Below are 20483 nucleotides of genomic sequence, written 5' to 3'. Positions count from 1 at the left end.
CCGCCGGGGGTGGGACCCGCACCCGCAGCAAAAATTGGCTCCGCTGCTCCCGCTGCTTGCCCGGCTTTGGGCCGAGCCCAGCGGGGTCCGGGCAGAGTTTGAGCGCAGGGCCGGGAGTTCAGCAGAGCCCGGCCCGGGGGTCCCGCAGGGCGCGGCCCTGGAGGGTCCCAGACGGATCCCCGAGGGATCCAGAGGGGTGCCAGGAGGGGATCCAGGTGAATTCCCTGGAATTCGCCCTTTCCCCGTCCCCCCGCGCTCCCTCGGGCACTTTGGCTTTTGCGTCTCTGCAGCCGCGATCGGGGACGGCTGCGATGGCCCCAGCGCTGGGGCTGGGGGTGCTCCGGGGGCTCCTGGGGCTCCTGGGGGACCCGGGGGCCGCGACCAAAGGTGAGTGGGACCCCCCGAAACCGGGACCCCCCTGAACCGCAATTCCCGGGCACCGGGACCCCCTTGATCTTCCATTCCCGGGCAGGGGAACCCTCCTGAACCCCCATTTTGGGTCATGCCACCCCCCCTCACTCCACTTCCCCAGCACCGGGACCCCCCTGTACCCCCTCATCTGGCACCGAGATCCCCTGAACCCCCATTTCTGTTCACCGGGACCCCCCTGAACCGCAATTCCTGGGCCCCGGGAACTCCCTAAACCTCCATTCCCGGGTACCGGGACTCCCCTGAACCTCCATTTTCGGTCCTGTGACCCCCTCAGCACCCTTTTTCAGCACCGGGACCCCCCTGAACCCCCATTCCTGAGCACGCGGACCCCCTTGAGCGCCCATTTCTGGGCACAGGGACCCCCCTGTACCCCCTTCCCCAGCATTGGCACCGCCCTGTACCCCCTCATGTGGCCGCAGGACCCCCCTGAATCCCCATTTCTGGTCACCGACGCCCCCGGAACCGCAATTCCCGGCCACCGGGACCCCCTTGAATCCCAAATACCTGGAAGGAAACTCCCCCCGAACCCGCATTCCCCGGCACGGGAACCCCCTGAACCCCAATTTTTGGGCACTGGGACCCCCCTGCCCCCCCTAATCCGGGCCTAGGATCCCCCCACACCCCCGTCAGTGCTCTGGGACGCCCTGCACGCCCATTCCCGGCCACCTCGTCCTTCCCAGACCCCAGACCCTCCCTTTTCCTCGGCTTTTGGACCCCCAGATCTCCCAAATTTCAGTGTCCCCCCAGTTCTTCATTCCCGGCGCTTCCTGGAAGGGGTTCCAGGGGATCCCGGAGGGTCCCCTGGGGTTCCAGGGGGTCAAGAGACCCCCCTTGAACGTTCATTTCGGGGCACTGGGACCCCCCCTGTACCCCCTTCCTCAGCCCCGATAACCCCTGCACCCCCTTATCTGCAGCCTGGAACCCCCTGAGCCCCCATTCCCGGGCAGGGAAACCGCCCTGAACCCCAATTTCTGGGCACCGGGATCCACTACATCCCCTTATCCGGCACCGGGACCCCCTGAACCTCAATTTTCAGGCACCAGGACCCCTTGAACCCCGGAACTCGGGAATGGAACCCCCTGGAACCCCATTCCTGGGCACCGGGACCCCAGTGCATCCCGTTATCTGGCCCTGGGACCCCCTGCACCCCTTTTCCCAGCACCAGATCCCAGCCAGGCCATTATCTGGCACCGGCACCCCTGAACCCCCATTCCTGGGCACCGGGACCCCACTGCATCCCCTTATACAGCACCAGGACCCCCTGAACCCCCATTCCACTGCACCAGGACCCCCGTGCACCCCCATATCCGAGACTGGAACCCTCCCAAACCCTCCGTTCTCAGGCACAGGGACCCCCCCCTGCACCCCCTTATCCAGCACGGGGACCCTCCTGCACCCCCTCATGCAGCACCAATGCCCCCCCGCACCCCCTTTCCCGGCCCTCCCCCTCTCAGACACCCCAGCCCCCGCTTTTCCTTGACCCCAGCACCCCCTGGACCCCCACTCCTGCCTTCCACAGCCCCCACCCACCACCTTCCTCAACACCGGGGCCCGTGCACCCCCTTTCCTGGGCACAGGGACCCCCTGGACACCCCATTGTTATAAAATTGACTCAAAACGAGTAATTTCCAATCAAAGAATTTATTAATTATTGAAGCAGTTATACTACATAAGCAAAGGCTCAGCGCTGGGCGACAGGGGAGTCTCCGCTCCACCTACTGCCGCCCCAACTAGTTTCTGATTCAGTCCTTTTATCCTCTCCATCCTTCAGGAGTCCATGTTATCTCAGAGTTCTCTGCGCCTGCGCTGGTTGTTGCTAGGGGGTCATCCTTCTGTCTCCTGGTGGTCGGTGATAAAGGCTGCGGAGTCTTCCTCAGCCGCGTCTTCTTCACCCTATGTCCTTATTTGGTGACTTCTCCGTGGAAAATTACCAAAATCTTATGATTAACGCAATATGTGCCCTATCAAGCTTAAGCAAGCAAATGTCCTGCCTTGCAAACTGTGCCCTATCAAGCTTAAGCAAGCAAATATCCTGCCTTGCAGACTGTTTATCTGCCCCTGCCCCTTCCCCAGCTTTTCCCTGGTCGTTATCTCTGTGAGTTATCTGCTTGTACCATTTGTCAGCGGGAAAGGTTTCCCTGCTGGGTGTTTATCTGCCCCTGCCCCTTCCCCAGCTTTTCCCTGGTCGTTATTTCTGTGAGTTATCTGTTTGTACCATTTGCTGCGTGGGACTATGTGTGGGCTCCTGCAACCCCTTCCCTGGTATCCTTGTGGCTCATATCTCATGAAGTAGTACAGAAATAGTCAGCAGACAACTCTTGTAACACACTGGTCTCTTTTTCGTGACGAACAAAATGTAGTCCCTCATCTCAATTCCCCCCCATTTATTTATAGTAAAGTTTTCCCAACATTCTCCATTTGCTGTTTCCCTTTGCAGCTTCACCCTGCTTTATTTAAAAAAAGTATTAACTATTTAAGAGTTAAAAGTATCACGGTTAAAGCTCTTCAATTTTGCAAAATGCAACATAAAGGCGAACATGGAAAAAACCTGACCAAAAATTGATTCTCACCCTTCTGTCCCAAACCTACCTGACAATATAAAGTAGGATTATTATAAAAAATGTTTCTCATGTTGTAATCTTATCACTGAAACTGTAGGGAAAACAAAAACTCTCCAAGAATCTCTTTCGTGTGAGAGAGTCAAGGCATTGCTTGGTTCTGGCCAGGATGTGCAACAGAAATACTTTCATCCACACATAGCCCGGCTGTGCAGAAAAAATCATTCCATGACATGTCAGTTTTACTCGATTTTTCCTAAACTTTACGTAGTCTGAACCAATCTAAATCCACTGCTTTAATGTTCATTGCTTCCAAGTCGTGTAAGTTTTTAGTGTTTGGTTTCCTATTAGACTCGGATTTCTTCCCCTCTGCTGTGAATTCCGCCCACACTCCTGGATTTCCTTCTCAGCCTTTTCCAGACCAGGTGTCTCCAGCTGTGCGGGGGCAGTGTCTGGGGTAGCTGTTGGTTGCTGTTTGCTGCGGGGCGTTGATGTTTTGTTGCTGGTCCTTATCTCTGTGGGTGTCTTTTGGGCTATTCCCAGTCTGTTCGGATGTTAAACTCATCTCCATTGAGTGGTGGAGATGAGTTTAACATCCGAACAGACTGGGAACCCCTTAAATAAAACCTTTAAAATTTCTTTCCCAAAGGCAAACCTTTGAGTAGAGAAACCTTTCTGAGCAGAGAAATAAGATTTAAAAGAAGCAGGATGGGTACATTTTGCAGCAGTGCAGTCGCAGTCAGCCCAGAGTGTGGGTGTGAGTGAGCCCCAGGGTGGAATTGTGCCGCGGTGCTCCCCAGCAGCTGTGGCAGTGCAGGCCCAGCCAGCGCTGGAGCTGCAGCAGCGGCAGCGAGGCTTGGCCGCAGTGGCTGGAGGTGCCAGGGGAGGGTGGCCAGGATTCCCGAGGGTTTGAGCAGAGGATCTGTGGGCAGGCCCAGGGGCTTGGCCCGCTGTGGAGCCCTGGCTGCTGCTGCGTTGCCTTCAGGGCAGGCTCAGGGGCGGCTCCCATGGTCCTGCTGCAGGCGGGAAGTGCAAATCTCCGGGGCTTCAGAGCCCCTGAGGCCAGGCTGAGGGGTCCCCCCGTGCTCAGCTGTGCTGGCGGCTGTTTCTGGCCTCAGGGACACTTGGCGTGGGCCCCTTGGCCACCAGTGGTGCTGCTTTGCACTCCTTAGGCAGGAGCCGAGGTCCTGGCTGGGTGTTGGCAACAGCAAAGTCCCAGGGCAGGCTCTGTGCCAGCCCAGCTTCCTGGGGGAGAGATTCCACAGGAGACAGGATCCTGGCTACAGCCTGCCTTACATTTACATCCCTTATTTCCACCCTGCACTAGGTGGAGAATTTCCCAGGTAAGGAATTCCAGACATGAATTCCAAGGGAGATAATTGAATATCTGCCTTGGGTCTGGCTCTTTTTCTTGCCAAAGCCAATGGCAAAAGCTCTACCCATGGCATCTTGGTTTCTATCTCCGGCTTCCAAAGGTGTTTCTTTATTTCCCCATTCATTCTTTCTACCCAACCCGAGCTCTGGGCTTGCCAGGGGTTATGGAGGTCCCATTGTATTCCTAAAGCTGCCATAACCCCCTGAAGGGTCTTTCCTGTAAAATGAGTTCCCCATCTGAATCTATTGCTTCCACAATCCATTATCTTTGAATTATTTCTTTTAGAAATAGGTTAATAAGTGATCCAGTGCTTGCTGAAGCAGTCAGAATTGCTTTTGCCTCCCTCTTAGGTGCCATGGTGTCAGCAGAAGATTTTGAAGCCTTCCTGCTCAGGGCATTTCAGTGCCAGGCTCTTACAAGCACCCACAGCTCCGCGGGTTGAGCTGAGCATGGGCCGGTGACCTGCGCTTGGTCTGATTCCCCTTCCTTAATAACAGCCTGTCTTGTAGCTCTTTTCCCTTCTGCTGCCCTTGCAGAGCCATCCACAAACACATTGTCTCCCTCAGGCCAGGGAATGTCCCATCAATCTCTCCCAGCCTGGCTCGGGAGCTCTGTCCCTTGAGTGCAGTCCTGGGTTCCTTGCCAGCCCCTCTCCAGGCTGTTCAAACAGGAGGCTGGGTTAAACCCTTGCCCTGTCCTCAGTTCTGAATCCTCCTGTGCCACTGAACAAGTTTCATACTGTAATCACCGAGCCCTGCTCATCCATTTAGAGGCTCTTTTGGTTGTCAAAGCTTTAACTTGATGCCAGACTTGAACTCTAGGAGATCCTCCTGTTGTCATCAGTTTTCAGCCTCTGCTCCCACGGAAGCTGTGGCTGCACAATTCTGCAGACAATGAGGCTGCTCTCTGGCCACTGGGTTAAACATTTTAGCACAAGAATTCCTTTGGCAAGACCCTGTTTAATGTCCACCTATAATTCAAATTCTTTTTCCCTGTCTGGAAGGCCCAGGCCACTCGCCTCATTTAATCTTAACACTTGAAAATTCTGTGTTTCCTCCTTGTGTCCATCCATCCAGTTTGTTGACTGGCAGGATAGGAGTGTTGTAGGGAGACATCCTTGGCTCCAAAAGCCCTGCCTTTAACAGGGACTCAATACCAGGCTGTGAGCCCTTCCTTCCCTCTCTTGGAACAGGGTAGTGCTTGTCCTGGTTGCTTTAATTTGTAGAGGCTCCATATCTAATTTTCTGTATTTCCCTGGGGCTGCCCACACTTCTGGGTTCACTTCAGCATAGGCCTTGTCAGACTTTTGACACAGAGGTACAACAGAACTAGCCTCTGTATCCCTTTTTACAGTATTAAAATCCAGCTCTCAAACTCCTTCCTAGTTAATTACAATCACAGGAGGAAGAAAAAGAAATTCATTTATTTCAAACCTATCCCCCACAGCTTCTAATAGTGGTTGAACAAATCATACCTGCTCATCTTTCCCACTCATTCCCTTAAAAATTAAAATATTCCTTTACTATTTTCCCCTTTAGGTCTAAGATTCAGAGCAGATTGAGAGGCCCTGTGTCCATCAGAAAATGCCTCCTCTCAATGCAGACCCACCTGAATGTTTTCAAGGGCTCCAGTGTGGAGGGTCCCTGGTGTGATGGGAGCTGTGACAGCCCTGCCAATCCATGTCCATCACGGGCTGGACTTGCTGGTCCTGAGGGTGCTGCTGTCTCTGCTTGCAGTGTCCTTGTGCCCTGCAGCCGGAGCCCTGATTCCTTGCCAGGGGCTGTTTGGGTGGGCTGTGCCCTGCCGAGGAGGGCAATGCCTCTGCCGGGTGCTTGTGGCCGAGCCGTGCCCTGGGTGCTGGGGCCCCCTTGGGCCCTGGGGCTGATCCCTCAGGGGCTGTAGGAGCTCTGCCCTGGCCTTTGCCTTCAGCTTGGCCTTTTGCTGCTCCCTTCTTGCATTCACCTGCTGGGCCTTTGTGCCCAAGTGCTGCAGGGCCTTCTTCTGCCCCTCCTGCAGCCCCCCTCAGTGCCTGTGGGTGCTTGTCTTGCTTTACAAGACAGGTGTCTGCTTGGGAAGGCAGAAAAAGCCTCTCTTGGAATGGAGAATGCAAAGCCCCTCCCTCTTAATTTTTAAGATAGTGAAATCAAGGGGCTCTCAGGCAAAGATATGGGATTAGGAATAACGGTTCTTTACTAGTGTGTATAATATAATAATAGTAGTGTGTATCAACAGCTCCGGCAGTGACAACAAACAGAGCCCGGAGCCGGTCCCGGCCTTTCGGCTGCGGCGCTTTCCCCTTGGGTGCAGTTCCGGGCACGGCCGGCAGGGGCGCCGGTGGCTCCCGCGGGGCGGGGCAGCGCATCCCTGCCATGGGAACCTCTCTGAACGGCAATAGAGCAATCCCTTCATCTAACTCTTTCACTTTTTTACCTTCTGTAGCCTTTCTCCCGTGTTTTGAGAAAGAATTTGGAGAGGGCTGCCTTTTAACTGAGCTCCTAGTGTTTCGATAAGGTGCTTCCTGTAGAGAGAGGGATTTTCCCTGAACAGCAGGAGCTGTGGTTACCAAGGGGACGTAACTCAGAGCAGGAGGGGTCAGGGGAGGATATCCCGCCGAGGCTCGGTCGGAGTGTGGGCAGGGTCTGCTGCCGGAATGGCCAGAGGGGGATCTTCCCGTGGAGGCCGAGCCGGAGCGTGGGCAGCCCCCACATGGCTTCTGGCGGCTGATCCGGCAGCTCCCGGCAGAGAAAAGGCAGGTGGGAGACCCCGGCAGCAGCAGCGGCGCTGCCCAGCGCAGCTGGCACGGGCAGGGCAGCCGGGGATGGGATGGCTGGGACCCGCCCTCGGTGCGGTCGGCGCGGTGACCTCGGCCCACGCGGCAGGACAGAGCAACCCCATCTTCCCCAGCATGGCCGGCAGAGCGGCCGCGGGCCGGGCAGTGGGGCCAGGGCACACAAATTCACCGCCAGCGCCGGGGCAGGTGGAGCTGCCCTGGGCAGTGAGCCCGCACCTGGGATGGAAACCGGGGCAGGCGGAGCTGAGGCGGGCAGCGAGCCGGGACCCGGGACAGGCGCCTCGGCCGCCAACGGAGGGGGCAAGAGCTGCAGAGGATCCCACTCTCTTTCTGACTTTTCCTCTTGTTCCCCTCCCTTTCATTTCCCCTTTTTATTTTCTTGTTTTTTTCCTCGGGTGTTTCTGATACTTCAAAGATTTTTATTCTCCTAAAATCTCCTGTCTAACATATGGCATCTTCTCTTTCTTCTAGATTAAATGGGTTTTTTTCCAAATAAATCCAGAACCTAACAAATCTAAACTTCTGCTTGGATATTTTGAAATGGTCGACGAGCTAACTCATGACCTCCTAATGTTGTTTTTCTCATCACCTTTTTATTTATCCTTTGGCAAATTAAGCATCTTTCAGTGACTTGCTTTGCTACACCAAAAATCCCAGTGCACCCAAAATTCCTTAAAAAATGATCACACAAAGCTTGAGTACGCCAGTGGGGTTTCTGATGCACGTCTTCTAATCTTTTCCTAGTAAGCACATTTTATTAAGTCATGTAGAAGTTTCTATTACCCTGATTTATCTTGTTCATTTCCTATCTTGTTTAATTCTTTTTTCTCGGCTTCCCTAAACTTTGGAATTTCCAGCTTTTCCTCGTTTGGAGTTAATATTAAACTAACTCTTTCAGCTCCATTTTCTGCTGCATCCTTAGCTTTGTGATGTGCCCCCAGTTTGCCCAGTTTGCCTCTCCTTTGGCCTGGGCCGGGTTCCCCCCGCCCGCAGCGGCTGGGAGCAGCCGAGAGCCCCGCGCTGCCCATGCCGACCTGGCCCGGCTCCATGGCCGCTGCTGCCGCGGGCTGCGAGGGCTGCGGGAACGGGGCACCGAGGGTGTGGCTGCTGCTGGGGGAGGAGGAGGAGGGAGGGAAGGGCAGGGATGGAGGGGGAGGAGGAGGCGGGGTTAGGGGGCAGGAGGAGGAGAAGAAATGGAAGGGGAGTGATAGAAGATGAGAAGGAGGTGGGGAAAACAGAGAGGAGCGGGAGGAAGAGGAAGAGGAGGGACAAAGGCGGATCAAGGCTGAGCTCAGGGAGCCACGCGGTCTCGAGCCCTGCCTGAATTCGCAGCCCCCACCTGTGGGATCATCACCCCCCCATGGCTCCGGTGAGCGGGGAGGGGGAGCCCGGCCCGGATATCCCGGGGGGTCCCTGGGTTGGGTTTTTGGGGGGATGTTTGGAGAATGAAGAAGTCCAAGGCTGAGCGGAAAAGGCCCCTCGGGGGGACATCGGGGGGTGGCGGTGGCGGCTGCGGGCAGAGGCAGCCTGGAGGAGCAGAGCCCTGTGTGCCCCAGGAGGCCAAAGTGGGGAGGCCAGAGAGGGGGGAGCGCCGCCATTGGCGGGAGCCTCAAGAGCCTGGAGAGGGGCAGGGGGGACTCCTTGGAGCCGCTGCAGCGCAGAGCAGAGAATGAGGGGAGAAGGGAGCCCGGGAGCCCAAAGAGCCCCGGCATCCCGAAATGGGGAGAGCCAAGAGGGGGCACTGCGTCCCCGGGTGTGCCCTGGGGGGATCTCGTTGCCCTTGCGTGTGGCAGGGAGGCAAATCCCATGCTGTCCTTGTCCTTCCTCGCCCAGAGCAGGAGCTGAGCATGGAGAGCAGGGAGGACAAATGCCCGCGGCAGAACCTGGTGGCAGAGGCTGTTTTGAGCGGCTCCACGGCGCAGGAAGCCAACGGGGAGGAAAAGGCCCGGAGATGCCGCACGAGGAGGGGCTGCAAACGCAGATGGCGGGGATGTGAGGGGGAAAGAGCCAGCCTGGGCCGGGAAGGCGGCTGGAGATGGAGCCAGAGCTCAGAGCTGGTGCTCTATGAGCAGCTCCATGATGGGGAGAAGCCCCACACGTGCGTGGAGTGTGGGAAGAGCTTCAGGAGGAACTGCCACCTGATCGTGCACCAGAGGACCCACACTGGGGAACGGCCCTACGAGTGTGGGGAGTGTGGGAAGAGCTTCAGCCAGAGCTCCAGCCTGATCGTGCACCAGAGGACCCACACTGGGGAGAGGCCCTATGAGTGTTCCAAGTGTGCGAAGAGGTTTCAGACCAGCTCCAGTCTCCTCCAGCACTATCAGAGTCACACAGAGGAGAGGCCCTTCCAATGCCCCGACTGTGGGAAGGGATTCAAGCGCAACTGCACCCTCGTCACCCACTGGCGCATCCACACAGGGGAGAGGCCCTACGAGTGTGATAAATGCAGGAAGAGGTTTCAGACCAGCTCCAATCTCCTCCTGCACTATCGGATTCACACAGAGGAGAGGCCATTCCGCTGCCCAGACTGTGGGAAGGGATTCAAGTACAACTCTGACCTCGTCAAGCACCGGCGCATCCACACTGGGGAGAGGCCCTACGAGTGTCCCCAGTGTGGGAAGAGCTTCTCCAGGAGCTCTCACTTGACCCGACACCAACGGAGGCACCGGTAAGGGAAGCCCTGCGAGTGCCCCGAGTGCGGGAAGAGCTTCGTGCGCTGCTGCAGCTCCATCCCCCACTGGAGGAGGCACTTTGGGCACAGCCCTGGTCACTCACATTCCCTGTGATCCATGTTGGGAACACTCCTGCCTGCTTGTCCTTTGGTTTGGCCTGAATTTTTTTCTCTTTTCCATCTCTCTCTACTCCAAAAGCAAAGAGGGATGAATCTGTCACCTTAAAACCACTCAAATCCCACTGAAAATAACTGAATTTTAACCCAAAAAGGCTCAATCCTACCTCAAATTCCTTGTTCCCTCCTCAAAAAACCTCAATCCCATGCCAAACTCTCCATTCCACAGCCACCAGGGTGAGATGGGGTTGGAAGGGGATTGGGAGAAGTGGGATCCCAATTTGGAGCAGTGGGATGGGGATTGTGTGGGGCTGGGTGTGTGGGTTGTATTTTATAGCAAATAAAACTTTCAGAGTTACTGATTTCTGTCCCGTTCATTTTCAGTCAGTTCTGTTTGCAGAGTGCCACCTTCTCAGCTGATTCAATTCCTATAAAAATCCCATTTTTTAAATCATCTATCCCAAACAATCCAAAAACCAATATTGAAATAAAACCACCCACACACAATTAATTTTTTAAAAGTAATTTTAGTTTTTCAAGAGTACTTAAGGATGTTATTAAAGTTTAATTGTTTGGTTGAAATGTCTGAGAAATTATAGTGGTGTTTGGTTTTGTGTTTAGTATATTTGTAATATGAATTGTTTAACTAAGAGGTGTTAGATTGCTTGTTTGTTTCTTTAGGTATTTTTATCTAAAGTATATTAGTCATCGAGTTAAAATTTTCAAAAGGTATTTCTTGATATATAATTTGTTTATTTATATGCATTGGTAATATTATAGTAATAGTTATTGTTGGTTTGAGTTAAATCATTGTTGGAGTATTGTAAAGAAGAGTTGAGATTTTTTTTATTATAATTTATTTAATTTCAATTATTATTTCTTTGTTTATAATTTTATTGCAATTTGTTGAGGGGATAGGAAGGAAGTTCAAGGGCAGGAACATTTTTTCGTGGCTGGGAACTGGAATTCCAGACCCTGGGAGTGTGTGCAGGACCCCACAGACTGGGATCAAATATGGGCTGGGATCACCTGGGCTGGGATCACCTGGATGGGGATCCTGTGGATCAGAACCCTCCAGACCAGGATAGCCTGGAGTGGGATCAAATATGGACTGGGACTGTATGGACTGGGATCCCAGGTTTCTGGGACCATATGGATCAGGACCACACAGACTGGGATCAAATATGGGCTGGGACTGTTTCTGAAAGTAACTTTGTTATGTAGTTTTTATTTCTGTTATTAATCAGTGAAATAGCTGCTTGTGTTAAACTGCCTGCTTGGATGGGATAACATCCAATGCACCCAGGATGAGGACACCTGTACAGATCTGCCAACTATCAGCACTCCCCGTCTGAAGGCAGAGTGCACCAAGGCCCAAAACCTGGAGGTGATAAAGAGAAGGAGCCAAAACCACAGCCAAGAAACACACATGCTCTGAAAAGGCAGACCCAGGGAGGGGCCATGTAAAATCATTCCTGGAATATGTAAAGTAGTTGATGGATATGCATGAGGGTCTACGAATATGCACCAGGCTGATGTAAGGGGAAAGGTATTTCAGGGCGATGCAAATTCCTTGGTTGTGGTTTTAGTCCATTTTTATCACCTCCAGTGTTTGGGCTTTGGTCTATTCTGACTCTGAGAAATTGAGGTTTTGGGATTTTTAGTATGTTGTGGATGGAAGCAAAATGGAGGGCACAGTGTTTCGTCCTGGGTTTCTTCTTCATGCTTCTTCCTTCTTCTTCATGAGTTTGGGTGGGTTTTTGTAATTGGGCAGAAATTCCACATTGCAGGCTCTTTGGGATCAGTTATTGGGTTAAAAGGGAAAATAATCTAGGTGTCAGTTCCTAATTGGATAGTTTAGTCTTAAAAGACCTTGGAACAAGAGATTGTTAGCCATTTTGTGCCTTCTAATGAAAAGCTGCTGAACTCCCAGTAATGAGGCTGTTTTACCAATAAGAAATAATAAACACTTGAGTCTGAACATGAATTACTGTCTCAAGTGCCTTCAATCCAGAGCCAGTGAAACCAACAACTGGTACCCCACAGCTTGAGGTAGTGCCAAGGCAGAACTTGTTCATGCTCTTTTCCCCTGGTGATTTTCTACTCTCGTCCAGACTCTGATAGCAAAGCCGTGCTGGTGACAAAAGATTGACCTTGGCATCCTGGGGCACTTTCTGGGTGGGTGTTTGAATCTGCTTTTCCAGGCCTCGGGCTGAGCAGGGTGAGGCCGAGGCCTGGGCCCCTCCAGGCGGCGCCGGGAGCGCCCGGGGCAGCGGCGAGGGGCGGCCCTGAGGGGCGGCACAGGGGGCATTTCCCCCGAGCGGGCGGGCGGGCGGGCGGGCGGCGGGGAAAGGCGCCCTGGGCACAAGGGCAGGCACAAGGGCCCCGGCTCTCTGCAGTGCGGGCGGCCCAGCGCCGATCGCTGCTCCCGGAGCCGCTGCCAGGGCCGGGTCTCCTCCCCGCCGCTGACCCTGCACCTGCAGCGCTGCCTCCGCCTCTGCCGGGCTCCCCGGCACGGACGGCAAGGACGTGGACACGCTGCAGCAGGGGCCCAGCAGGGACACCCAGATGGTGCCGGGGCTGCAGCTCCTCTCCTGCAAGGAAAGGCTGACACAGCTCGGCTTCTTCAGCCTGGGAAAGAGACCCAGCCTTGATCCAGCTGTGGCCTTCCAGTACCTGAGGGCAACCCACAAGAAAGCTGGACAGGGACTTTGTACGAGGGCAGGCAAGGACAGGACAAGGGAGAATGGATCCAAATGGAGAGAGATTAGGTTTAGGTAAGGGATTCAGAAAAAAGGCTCTCCTGGAACAGGTTGCCCAGAGAAGGTGGGCATGTCCCGTCCCTGACAGTGTTCAAGGCCAGGCTGCATGGAGCTCTAGACAAGCCGGTCCAGTGCAAGGGGTCCCCAGCCACAGCAGGGGGGTTGCAGCCATGGGATTTTCCAGATCCCTTCCAAGCCAAACCATGCCACGACTCCATGATTCTGGGATACTTCCCCTCCTCATCCTCTGGCAGAAAAAGAAACTTGGCCCCAAGTTCCACACTGCAGACCATGTCTTTTGGCAGCCTGCAACTGTGTCAACAGAGGATGAAAAGAGATGACATTACTGACACGATTTTCCTTTTCTATTTGAAAAGTAAATGCTCTGCTCCAGTCCACTCTGGCAAAATTGTCAGAAGAGGCAATTGTTCCCCATGAAATGCTTGGTCTCATGCAAAGAAGAAAGAAGCCAGAAGCCAACAGTCTTCGTTATTGCTACGTTGTTTTCTTTGGTTACTTCTCTAATAGGAATGACTTTGGGGTGTGATCTGTTTGTTTCTCTCTTTCGTTCCTTGGGGCGCGCGGCGGCTCCTCCGTTGGGTTCGCGGGGGCAACGGAGGAACGGCCGCGAGCTCCGGCGGCTCCACAGCAGCAGCAGCAGCAGCGCTTCTCTCGATCGGTTTTCTGCTCGACTTCCCACTCGCTCGACATCCCCTTCTCCCTCTCACACTCACGCTACTCCCGTTCTGTCCCGTGCCGTCCGTGTTCCGCCTCTCCCAGCCTGGCTGATGCCGCGTCCCGCAAGGCGCCCCTCGGCGGGGCCGCCCCGTGCCCGCCCCTGCCCGGCCCGCCGTGGTTCCGCCTCGGCCGGGCTCTCTCTGTCCTGGCTGTGGCGCCGCTGGAAGAGCCGCTCGCTCTGGTGCTGGCGGAGCAGCGCGGGCTTTTGGCTGCGCCTGGCGCGGGCTCTGGCCCAGCCCCGGCCGAGGCCCCGGCCCCGAACGAAGCCCCTGCCGCGGTTCCGCCCGCGGCCGCCCCGCTGCCGCCTGGCTCCCGCCCCGTGGCCGACAGCGTGGACGGCAGCTGCCCCGCTCCGAGCTCCGCCGCTCGCCAGCTCGGCCGCCGGCCCCGAGCCGCCGCAGCCCGGGGCGGTTCGGCAAGCAGCAGCACGCCGGGCGGGCGGGTGCCCCGGGCAGAAGAGCGGCAGCGCGGTGCCGCCCGCACGGGCGGAGAGGCCTCCCCTAGAGCAGCTCTAGCGGCAGGGCCCGCTGCTGGGCAGCGGCGGCTGCGGCAGCGTTTACTCCGGTCCCCGCCTCGCCGATGGCGCCCCGGGAAGAGACGGGGCCGGCTCGGAGGGTGGCGGCGGGCGGCGAGCGACAAGCTCAGCCCGCCTCTGGCCTTGGCTCGCAGGCGGCCATCAAGCGAGTGTCCCGGGAGCGCATCTCGGAGTGGGCGCGGCTGGGGAGTGAGCGGGGCCAGCGGGAGGAGCCGGCGGGGCGTGCAGGACGGGGCTGTGGCGAGGCCCGGCAGGGCGGCAGCCGGAACGCTGCGAGGGCAGCGAGCGTGGAGTGAGCGGGGGCCGCGCAGCGCCCCGGGCCGGGCCATGGCGAGCCGCGGCGGGGCCGGGCAGGGGCTGCCCGAGGCACAGCGCAGCTTCGGCCCCGCTGACGGCATCGCGGTCCCCCCGCAGTGCAAGGGCGCCCTTGTGGCCCTGGAGCTGGCGCTGCTGTGGATGGTGTCGCGGCCTGGCTTCCGCGGCGTCGTGCGGCTCCTGGACTGGTTCGAGGTGCCCGAGGGCTTCGCGCTGCTCATGGAGCGTCCGCAGCGCTGTCAGCACCTCTGGTACTTCCTGCACGAGCGGCGGTTCCTGACGGAGCCCGTGGCGCGGGGGCTGTTCCGCCAGGTGCTGGAGGCCATGGGGCACTGCAGCAGCCGCGGCGTCCTGCACCCCCACATCAAGGCCGAGAACGTCCTCGTCGACCTGGCCACGGGTGAGGCGAAGTTCATCGACTTCGGCTGCGGCACGATCCTCCAGGACACGTTCTACACCCGGATGTCAGGTGAGCCCAAAGCCGGGGCCCAGCTGGGCAGCAGAAGTTCCTCCCTTGGCTGGCATAGGGGGAAGAGGGAGGGAAGGAAGGAGGCAAGGAAGGAGGGGGAATCCTTCTTCAGCCAGCTGCAGCCAAGTTGCTTTTTGGCAGGGCAGGGGCTGGCTGTTGTGGAACGGGAGCTGGCTGGGAGGGAGGGAGCAGCATGGGCCTGATGAGCTGCGCCCGTGTCCCATAGGAACGCCGGAGTACAGCCCACCGGAGTGGATCCTCTTTGGCTGCTACCATGGCCAGTCAGCCACCATCTGGTCCCTGGGCATCCTGCTCTATGAGCTGCTCTGAGGGCACCTTCCTTTCCACACCAACGAGAGGACATCGTCCGGGGCCAGCTCTTCTTCCTGCCCCGGGTGTCTCAAGGTGGGGATGTGCCTTCAAGGCACGAGGGGAAGAACGGGGTTGGGAGGGGCGGCTGGCACATAAGCGTCCTGCTCTTGCAGCTGGTGAGGAGGTGCATCTCCTGGGCTTAGCTGGAGGAGGTGGCACCTGTGCCTCTGTGCTGGTGTCCTCCGCAAAAGAGGTTTGATAGGAAGCTTTTGGCTGCAGCTCTGAGCACTCCGGGTGTGGCCTGGGCGCTGTGGAATGTGGGAGAGCATGGACAGGAGCCTTGTCCCGCTGAGCGGCGGTTTCTGGTTTCTCTCCGCAGAGTGCCAGCACCTCATCAGGTGGTGTTTATGCATGGATCCCACAGACAGGCCAGCACTGGAGGACCTTTTTGAGCATTCTTGGCTGCAGGAGCCCTGCCTGGCCCAGGAGACAGCAGAGATGCCTCCCTGTGCACAGGAGGATCCAGGAGCCCAGCAAGCAGCAGCGGCACGCGTCTCGTGGCGCTGGAAGAAAACCCCGGAGTGTTTCCCTGCGGCCGCGGCGCAGAGGAGAGAGCACAGCCGAGGAGATGCTGCTTCCGCTGGTCCCCGCGAGCTGTGGAGGGAGCGGCTCCGTGCTGCCCGTCCCATTGGAGAAGTGGTGGCAGTGTGGTGAAGGTGCCACGGACTGGGACAGGGGAAACATCCTCCTGCAGCTCAATGGCATCGTGATGTCCCCGCAAGCCGGGGCACAGCTGGCGCGTTCTTCTGGAGCACGACGTGGAGCTGGGAACACCATCCTGGAGCTGGCCGCTGGCGGGGCAGAGCCGATTGGCTTTGGCCGCGGCCCCTGCCTGGAGGACACGCTCTGCGCCCCGATGGAATCAAGATGAGTCCCCAGCCGGCGCAGGGGCGGGGGGATGCTGGTGCTCCCAGGCACGGCAGGGCTCGGCCTGGCCACGCGCCGGAGGTTCCCCGCTCGGCGGCGCTGGGGAATATTAATTTTCCCTCCGGCCGCCGAGCTGCTTTTTGGCAGGACAGAGGATGGATGTTGTGGAAGGGGAGCCGGCTCCTGGCCTTGCTGACAGCTTCTGCCAGCCAGCCTGGCACGGGCTGAGGCGGGGGCAGCCAGCCTGACAAAAGCATCCATCCATGTGGATGGGGGCGGCAGAGGGGGACGGGTTCCCAAGCCGTGCCCCAGCTGGTCTGCTCTGCAGGCCCTTGAGGAAGGGGTGCGTTTATGGGCGGGAGAGGTGCGGATTTTCCCTGCCCGTGGACAGGTTTAATTCTCACATGGAGTGGTCAGACCCTCCTCAGGCCCATGAAACGGTGACAGGCTTTGTGCTTTTTCTTGTTTCCAGGTCTTGTTTTGAATTGACTTTCGTGCAATTGTTCTTTGTTTTTTCCAGGAGGATTACACCTGGTGCCTGGACCGGACGGGGAAGCGCCTGCAGCGTCCGTGGAGCGCGTCCAGTGCCAGCGCTGCCCCAGGGGCCACGGTCTGCAGGGACAGCCCCTTCCAGAAGGACGAGGACCTGGTTTGGGATCGGCTCCTCTCCTGGCAGCAGCTCTGCAGAGGTGGGCACCCGGCTCCACAGCTCGGCTGGCAGAAGGGCTCCGGGCAGGCGGCAGCGGGCACACGGGCATCCCGCTCTTGCAGCTGCTGAGGAGGTTGCTGTGCCGGGATTAAGCAGAGGAGGTGGAACCTGGCCTGCCCCGCTGCCCTTCTCTAAAAACAGAGAATGGGTCGGGAGGTTTGGGCTCTGAGCAGAGCCAGCAGCCTGGCCTGGGCACAGGCCCTGGCGGGACAGGGGGACAGGAGCCTGCTGCCACTGACCGTGGCTCTCTGGTTTCTCTCCGCAGGCTGCCAGCACCTCATGCCATGGGAACGGCACCGCTCGGCCTGCCAGGCTGGGAGGGCTGGAGGGCGGCCGGTGTTCATTTGCTGTCAAAAATAAATTGGGGTTTTTTGTCATTGTCATCATTGGAGCGTTTCTTTCCTCCTTTTCCAAGCTCTTGGCCTCCCTTCCTCCAGGGTAATCTTTTTTCTCCTTCCTCAACCGCTTGACGGCATTTGGCAGGGGGGGTTAAGCAACGTGAAAAATTCAACAACAGCTCCTGTTGCCAACTGCAGCAGCCCCTTCAAGAGCCCTGAGCTTCCACCAAGGTCAGTGTGTGCCTTGCAAAAGGAAGTGCTTTGCAGTGATGGGGTTGTTGCCCTGCTGCAAAAGCTGGGAGGAAATCAGAAATGGGAAAATGCCAATTTGGCTCAACCACCTCCCAGGTTCTTCATCTTTTCCCTCTTCTCCATGATAGGCAGGCAGGGTTGGACTCCAGCAAGGTTCAAGTTCTTGGTGCTCTCTGGCATCAAAGGGATCAAGGAAACTCTTGTACGCAGGGACTACAACAGGGCTACTTGTCAGAACCCAGGAAATTCCCCTGGCTGCCCTGGAGGACTCGAGCCCCTGCCCAGGGGGCTCAGAGACCCTGGCACAGAGCCCAAGACCCCTGTGCCTTTGATTTAGCCCTTGGACAAAACAACCTTACATGAAGAATTGCGAGCCATGAAAGTTTAAGTAGAATGATAGTGAATTTATCACAGGGTGAAATATAGATTGTTGGGGTTTCTAGAATGGGGCTTCAGGGGGCAAGATGGAGGAATCTGGGCATGTCCAGCCTTTCTCCTTCTTCTTGGCCTCCATCTTCCGCTGTGATGGTGGCACTTTCAGTTTGGTTTAGAGTAGAAGCACACTGTCTAACATAGGTGATAGGTATTGGAAAGTCATTGTAAATATTGTACAGGTAGTTTTTAGGATAAAAAGATAACACCACCCTGGGGCAGGCAGAATGCCATAGAATGTCTTGCTGAGCAGACCTTGGCAGGACAGGAGAAAGAATTTTATAGATAAGATACAAGAAACAACCTTGAGAGCCAGAAATGAAGAGCTCTGACTCCTTCTTTGAGCACCAGGCTGGGAAAAGAGACTTTGGAACTTATCTCGGGCTCACTCTGACCAGCCAGAGACCCCGAGAGCATGAGTCCGTAAGACGAAATCTTGAAGGATTGGCTCCAAAACATAAATATCCTTGTTGGCCGTGTCTTCTTGACCAAGAAATCCTTCAAAGCTCTTGTAACTACAAGTCTTGAGGCCCTGTGAGCCATGCGGTGCAGATGGGAGCCCAACTCACCCTTCCTGTCTATGGAGAAGAGAAGAAAAAGCAATGGCATCATCTGAGAAACTCAGAGGTCCGCTCTCTAGCTCCTTCCAAACTCCTTCAAATCACCCAAAGTGCAATTTAGCTACAAATAGGTGTCAAAGACTCTTTGTGCTGGCTCTTGGACACCAGAGCAGCTGCTTTAGAATGTTTCACAGAACCCTGTGCAGTTCTGTGGTGCCAGAAATGGATCATTTGAAGAAACTTTCCCAACTGACTTGCATGGAGGTTTGTTTGAAGGGTATTTGAGGAGAAAGGCTCCCGGCAGAGCTCTGGGCTTTGGCCTAGCTGTGTCCCCTGCTGATTGTCAAGTGTGCCATCAGCTGCAGGGCTTTCTGGGCTAAAACTATCATCAAGTCACTGGGACTTGCTCTTTTTGGCCTCTAAAAGCTGGACCCACTTTCGGGGGAAATTTGGAGACCTCATCTCTGGGAGGATGGAGCAGCTAGGATTTTCCCAGTTGCTGGGAATGGTTCTCCAGGCCCTGGGTGTAAAACAGGGCTGCCCAGCAAGTGCGGATCTGCAAGATGATAAACAATTGTCTTGCTTTGAAAAGAGAGGTGTCTGCTAAGGAAGGCAGAAGCCTTCTCTGAAATGGAAAATGTCAATCCCCTCCCTTCAAATGATTCTCATTTAGAAATTCAAATGCTCTCAGGGAAAGATATGGGGATAGGACTGAGCCCGCAGAGGCGGGCAGCGTTTGCTGATGCTCTGAGCCCTTGCTAAAGATCCTGTGCGGGCTGTCTCAGACACCTGGGGCCAGGGATTCCTTCCAAGCTGGGCCACTTTGGCTGGGCCGGGGGCGGCCCCGGGGCAGAAGGCAGTGTGTGCAAGGGCCCTGGGTGGCACGCTGCAGCACGGTCACCGTGCCATGGAACGGAAGCCGGTGTCCAAGGCCCCTTTGTGACACGTGGGAAATAGAAGCTTGCCCGGCTGCTGGCAACACGCAACGGGGCACAAGGGGACAGAGCGGTGCCGTGAGGAGCCCCCGCACAGCGCACTCGCTCCCGTCTGACCCGGAGCTTCTCCGCGGCGCTGTTCCTGCAGCTGAGCTCGAGGCCAGAGCACAGGACTCGCTGACCTGTGGCCTTCCTGAGGCTTCTATTCTGCAGCTGCCCTCAAGGGCAGAGCGTGGGACTTGGTGCCCTGGAGCTTTCCCAAGGCATCTCTCCTGCAAGTAGCTCCAGGCACAGCCATGGAGCAGAGACCCCCGAGAGTGCCCAAGCTGGCCTGGGTGGAGGAGGAGGAGGAGAAAGAAGAAGGCCCTGGAGCTGCCCCAGCAGAGGAGACAGAAGAGGTGGTGCCGTTCCATCCACCGCAGGAGGGTGAGTGGCAGAGCTGGGCTGCAGGGCTGGAGCCTGCAGCCAATTGGCGCCATGCCATGCCATGCCATGCCATGCCATGCCATGCCATGCCATGCCATGCCATGCCATGCCATGCCATGCCATGCCATCCCCTGGGGAAATGCCCATGGACAGGAAGGAAGAGGGGCCTGGGCAGACACCCCGCAGTGGCCGTGCTCCATCCCCTGGGGCATCCCGGGGCTCTCCCTGCCTGGGCAGCGCAGGGCTGGGCTCTGTTCTCCGGCCTCTCCCGCAGCCCCTCAGCTCTGGGTGCCATCGCTCTTTGCCAGATGCAGCCCTGGAGCGCACACAAGAGCAGGAATCCAGCCGTGGCCGCTTCCGCAGAACAGCGCAGGTACCTGCAGCCACCCCCACCTGGGCTGGGCCTGCTGTCCCTGCTCAGCCCAGCACCATGTGTGCAGCACTCCATGCAACATCCCCGGCCTCTTGCCCTTCTCCTACAGCTCGTCTGCGACTTTATCCGGAGCATTGGGCAGGAAGAGACCAGCACCATGGGCGCTGGGCTCAGAGCTCACTCAGAGCTCCTCAGTCATGAGACCAGTGCCGCCCTGCTGGATTTGCTCCTGGAGAAGGCTGTTGCCAGGCCAGAACAAGTGAGCAGCCTGGGGCCAGGCTTCAATTCCCCCATGAGTCCCGTGGCTTCCCCAGCCACGCCTGCTGGTCCCTGGGAGCCTTTGAGGCCATGGCAGTGCGCTGGCAAGGGAAGCACTTCTCTGGGGACCCTGGGGACATCGCTCCCTCTGGCAGCTTTCGAAGTCTCCCCGTGCCTTCTCTAGGTGCCCGCCATGGT

General features: G+C 56.9%; 2 protein-coding genes across 2 annotated transcripts in view; one reads left to right on the top strand and one right to left on the bottom strand.

The window, feature by feature from the left end:
• The window catches only part of LOC139605196 (zinc finger protein 23-like), a 554146-nt gene that overhangs the window by 135448 nt on the left and 398215 nt on the right, over window positions 1-20483 (bottom strand). The gene's annotated exons all lie outside the window — the stretch shown is intronic.
• Window positions 312-10253, top strand: LOC139605240 (zinc finger protein 572-like). The gene is made up of 2 exons (XM_071456583.1): window positions 312-387; window positions 8990-10253. Exons 1-2 carry the CDS (start codon window positions 312-314, stop codon window positions 9826-9828), a joined length of 915 nt encoding a protein of 304 aa, XP_071312684.1. The 3' UTR covers window positions 9829-10253.

The sequence above is a fragment of the Agelaius tricolor genome, unplaced genomic scaffold (assembly GCF_023055355.1).
Source record: "Agelaius tricolor isolate 1412-34295 unplaced genomic scaffold, bAgeTri1.0.p SCAF_61, whole genome shotgun sequence".
Classification (NCBI taxonomy): Eukaryota; Metazoa; Chordata; class Aves; order Passeriformes; family Icteridae; genus Agelaius; species Agelaius tricolor.
The sequence above is the reverse complement of the archived record's forward strand: the minus strand, read 5'-3'. Positions and strand labels throughout refer to the sequence as shown.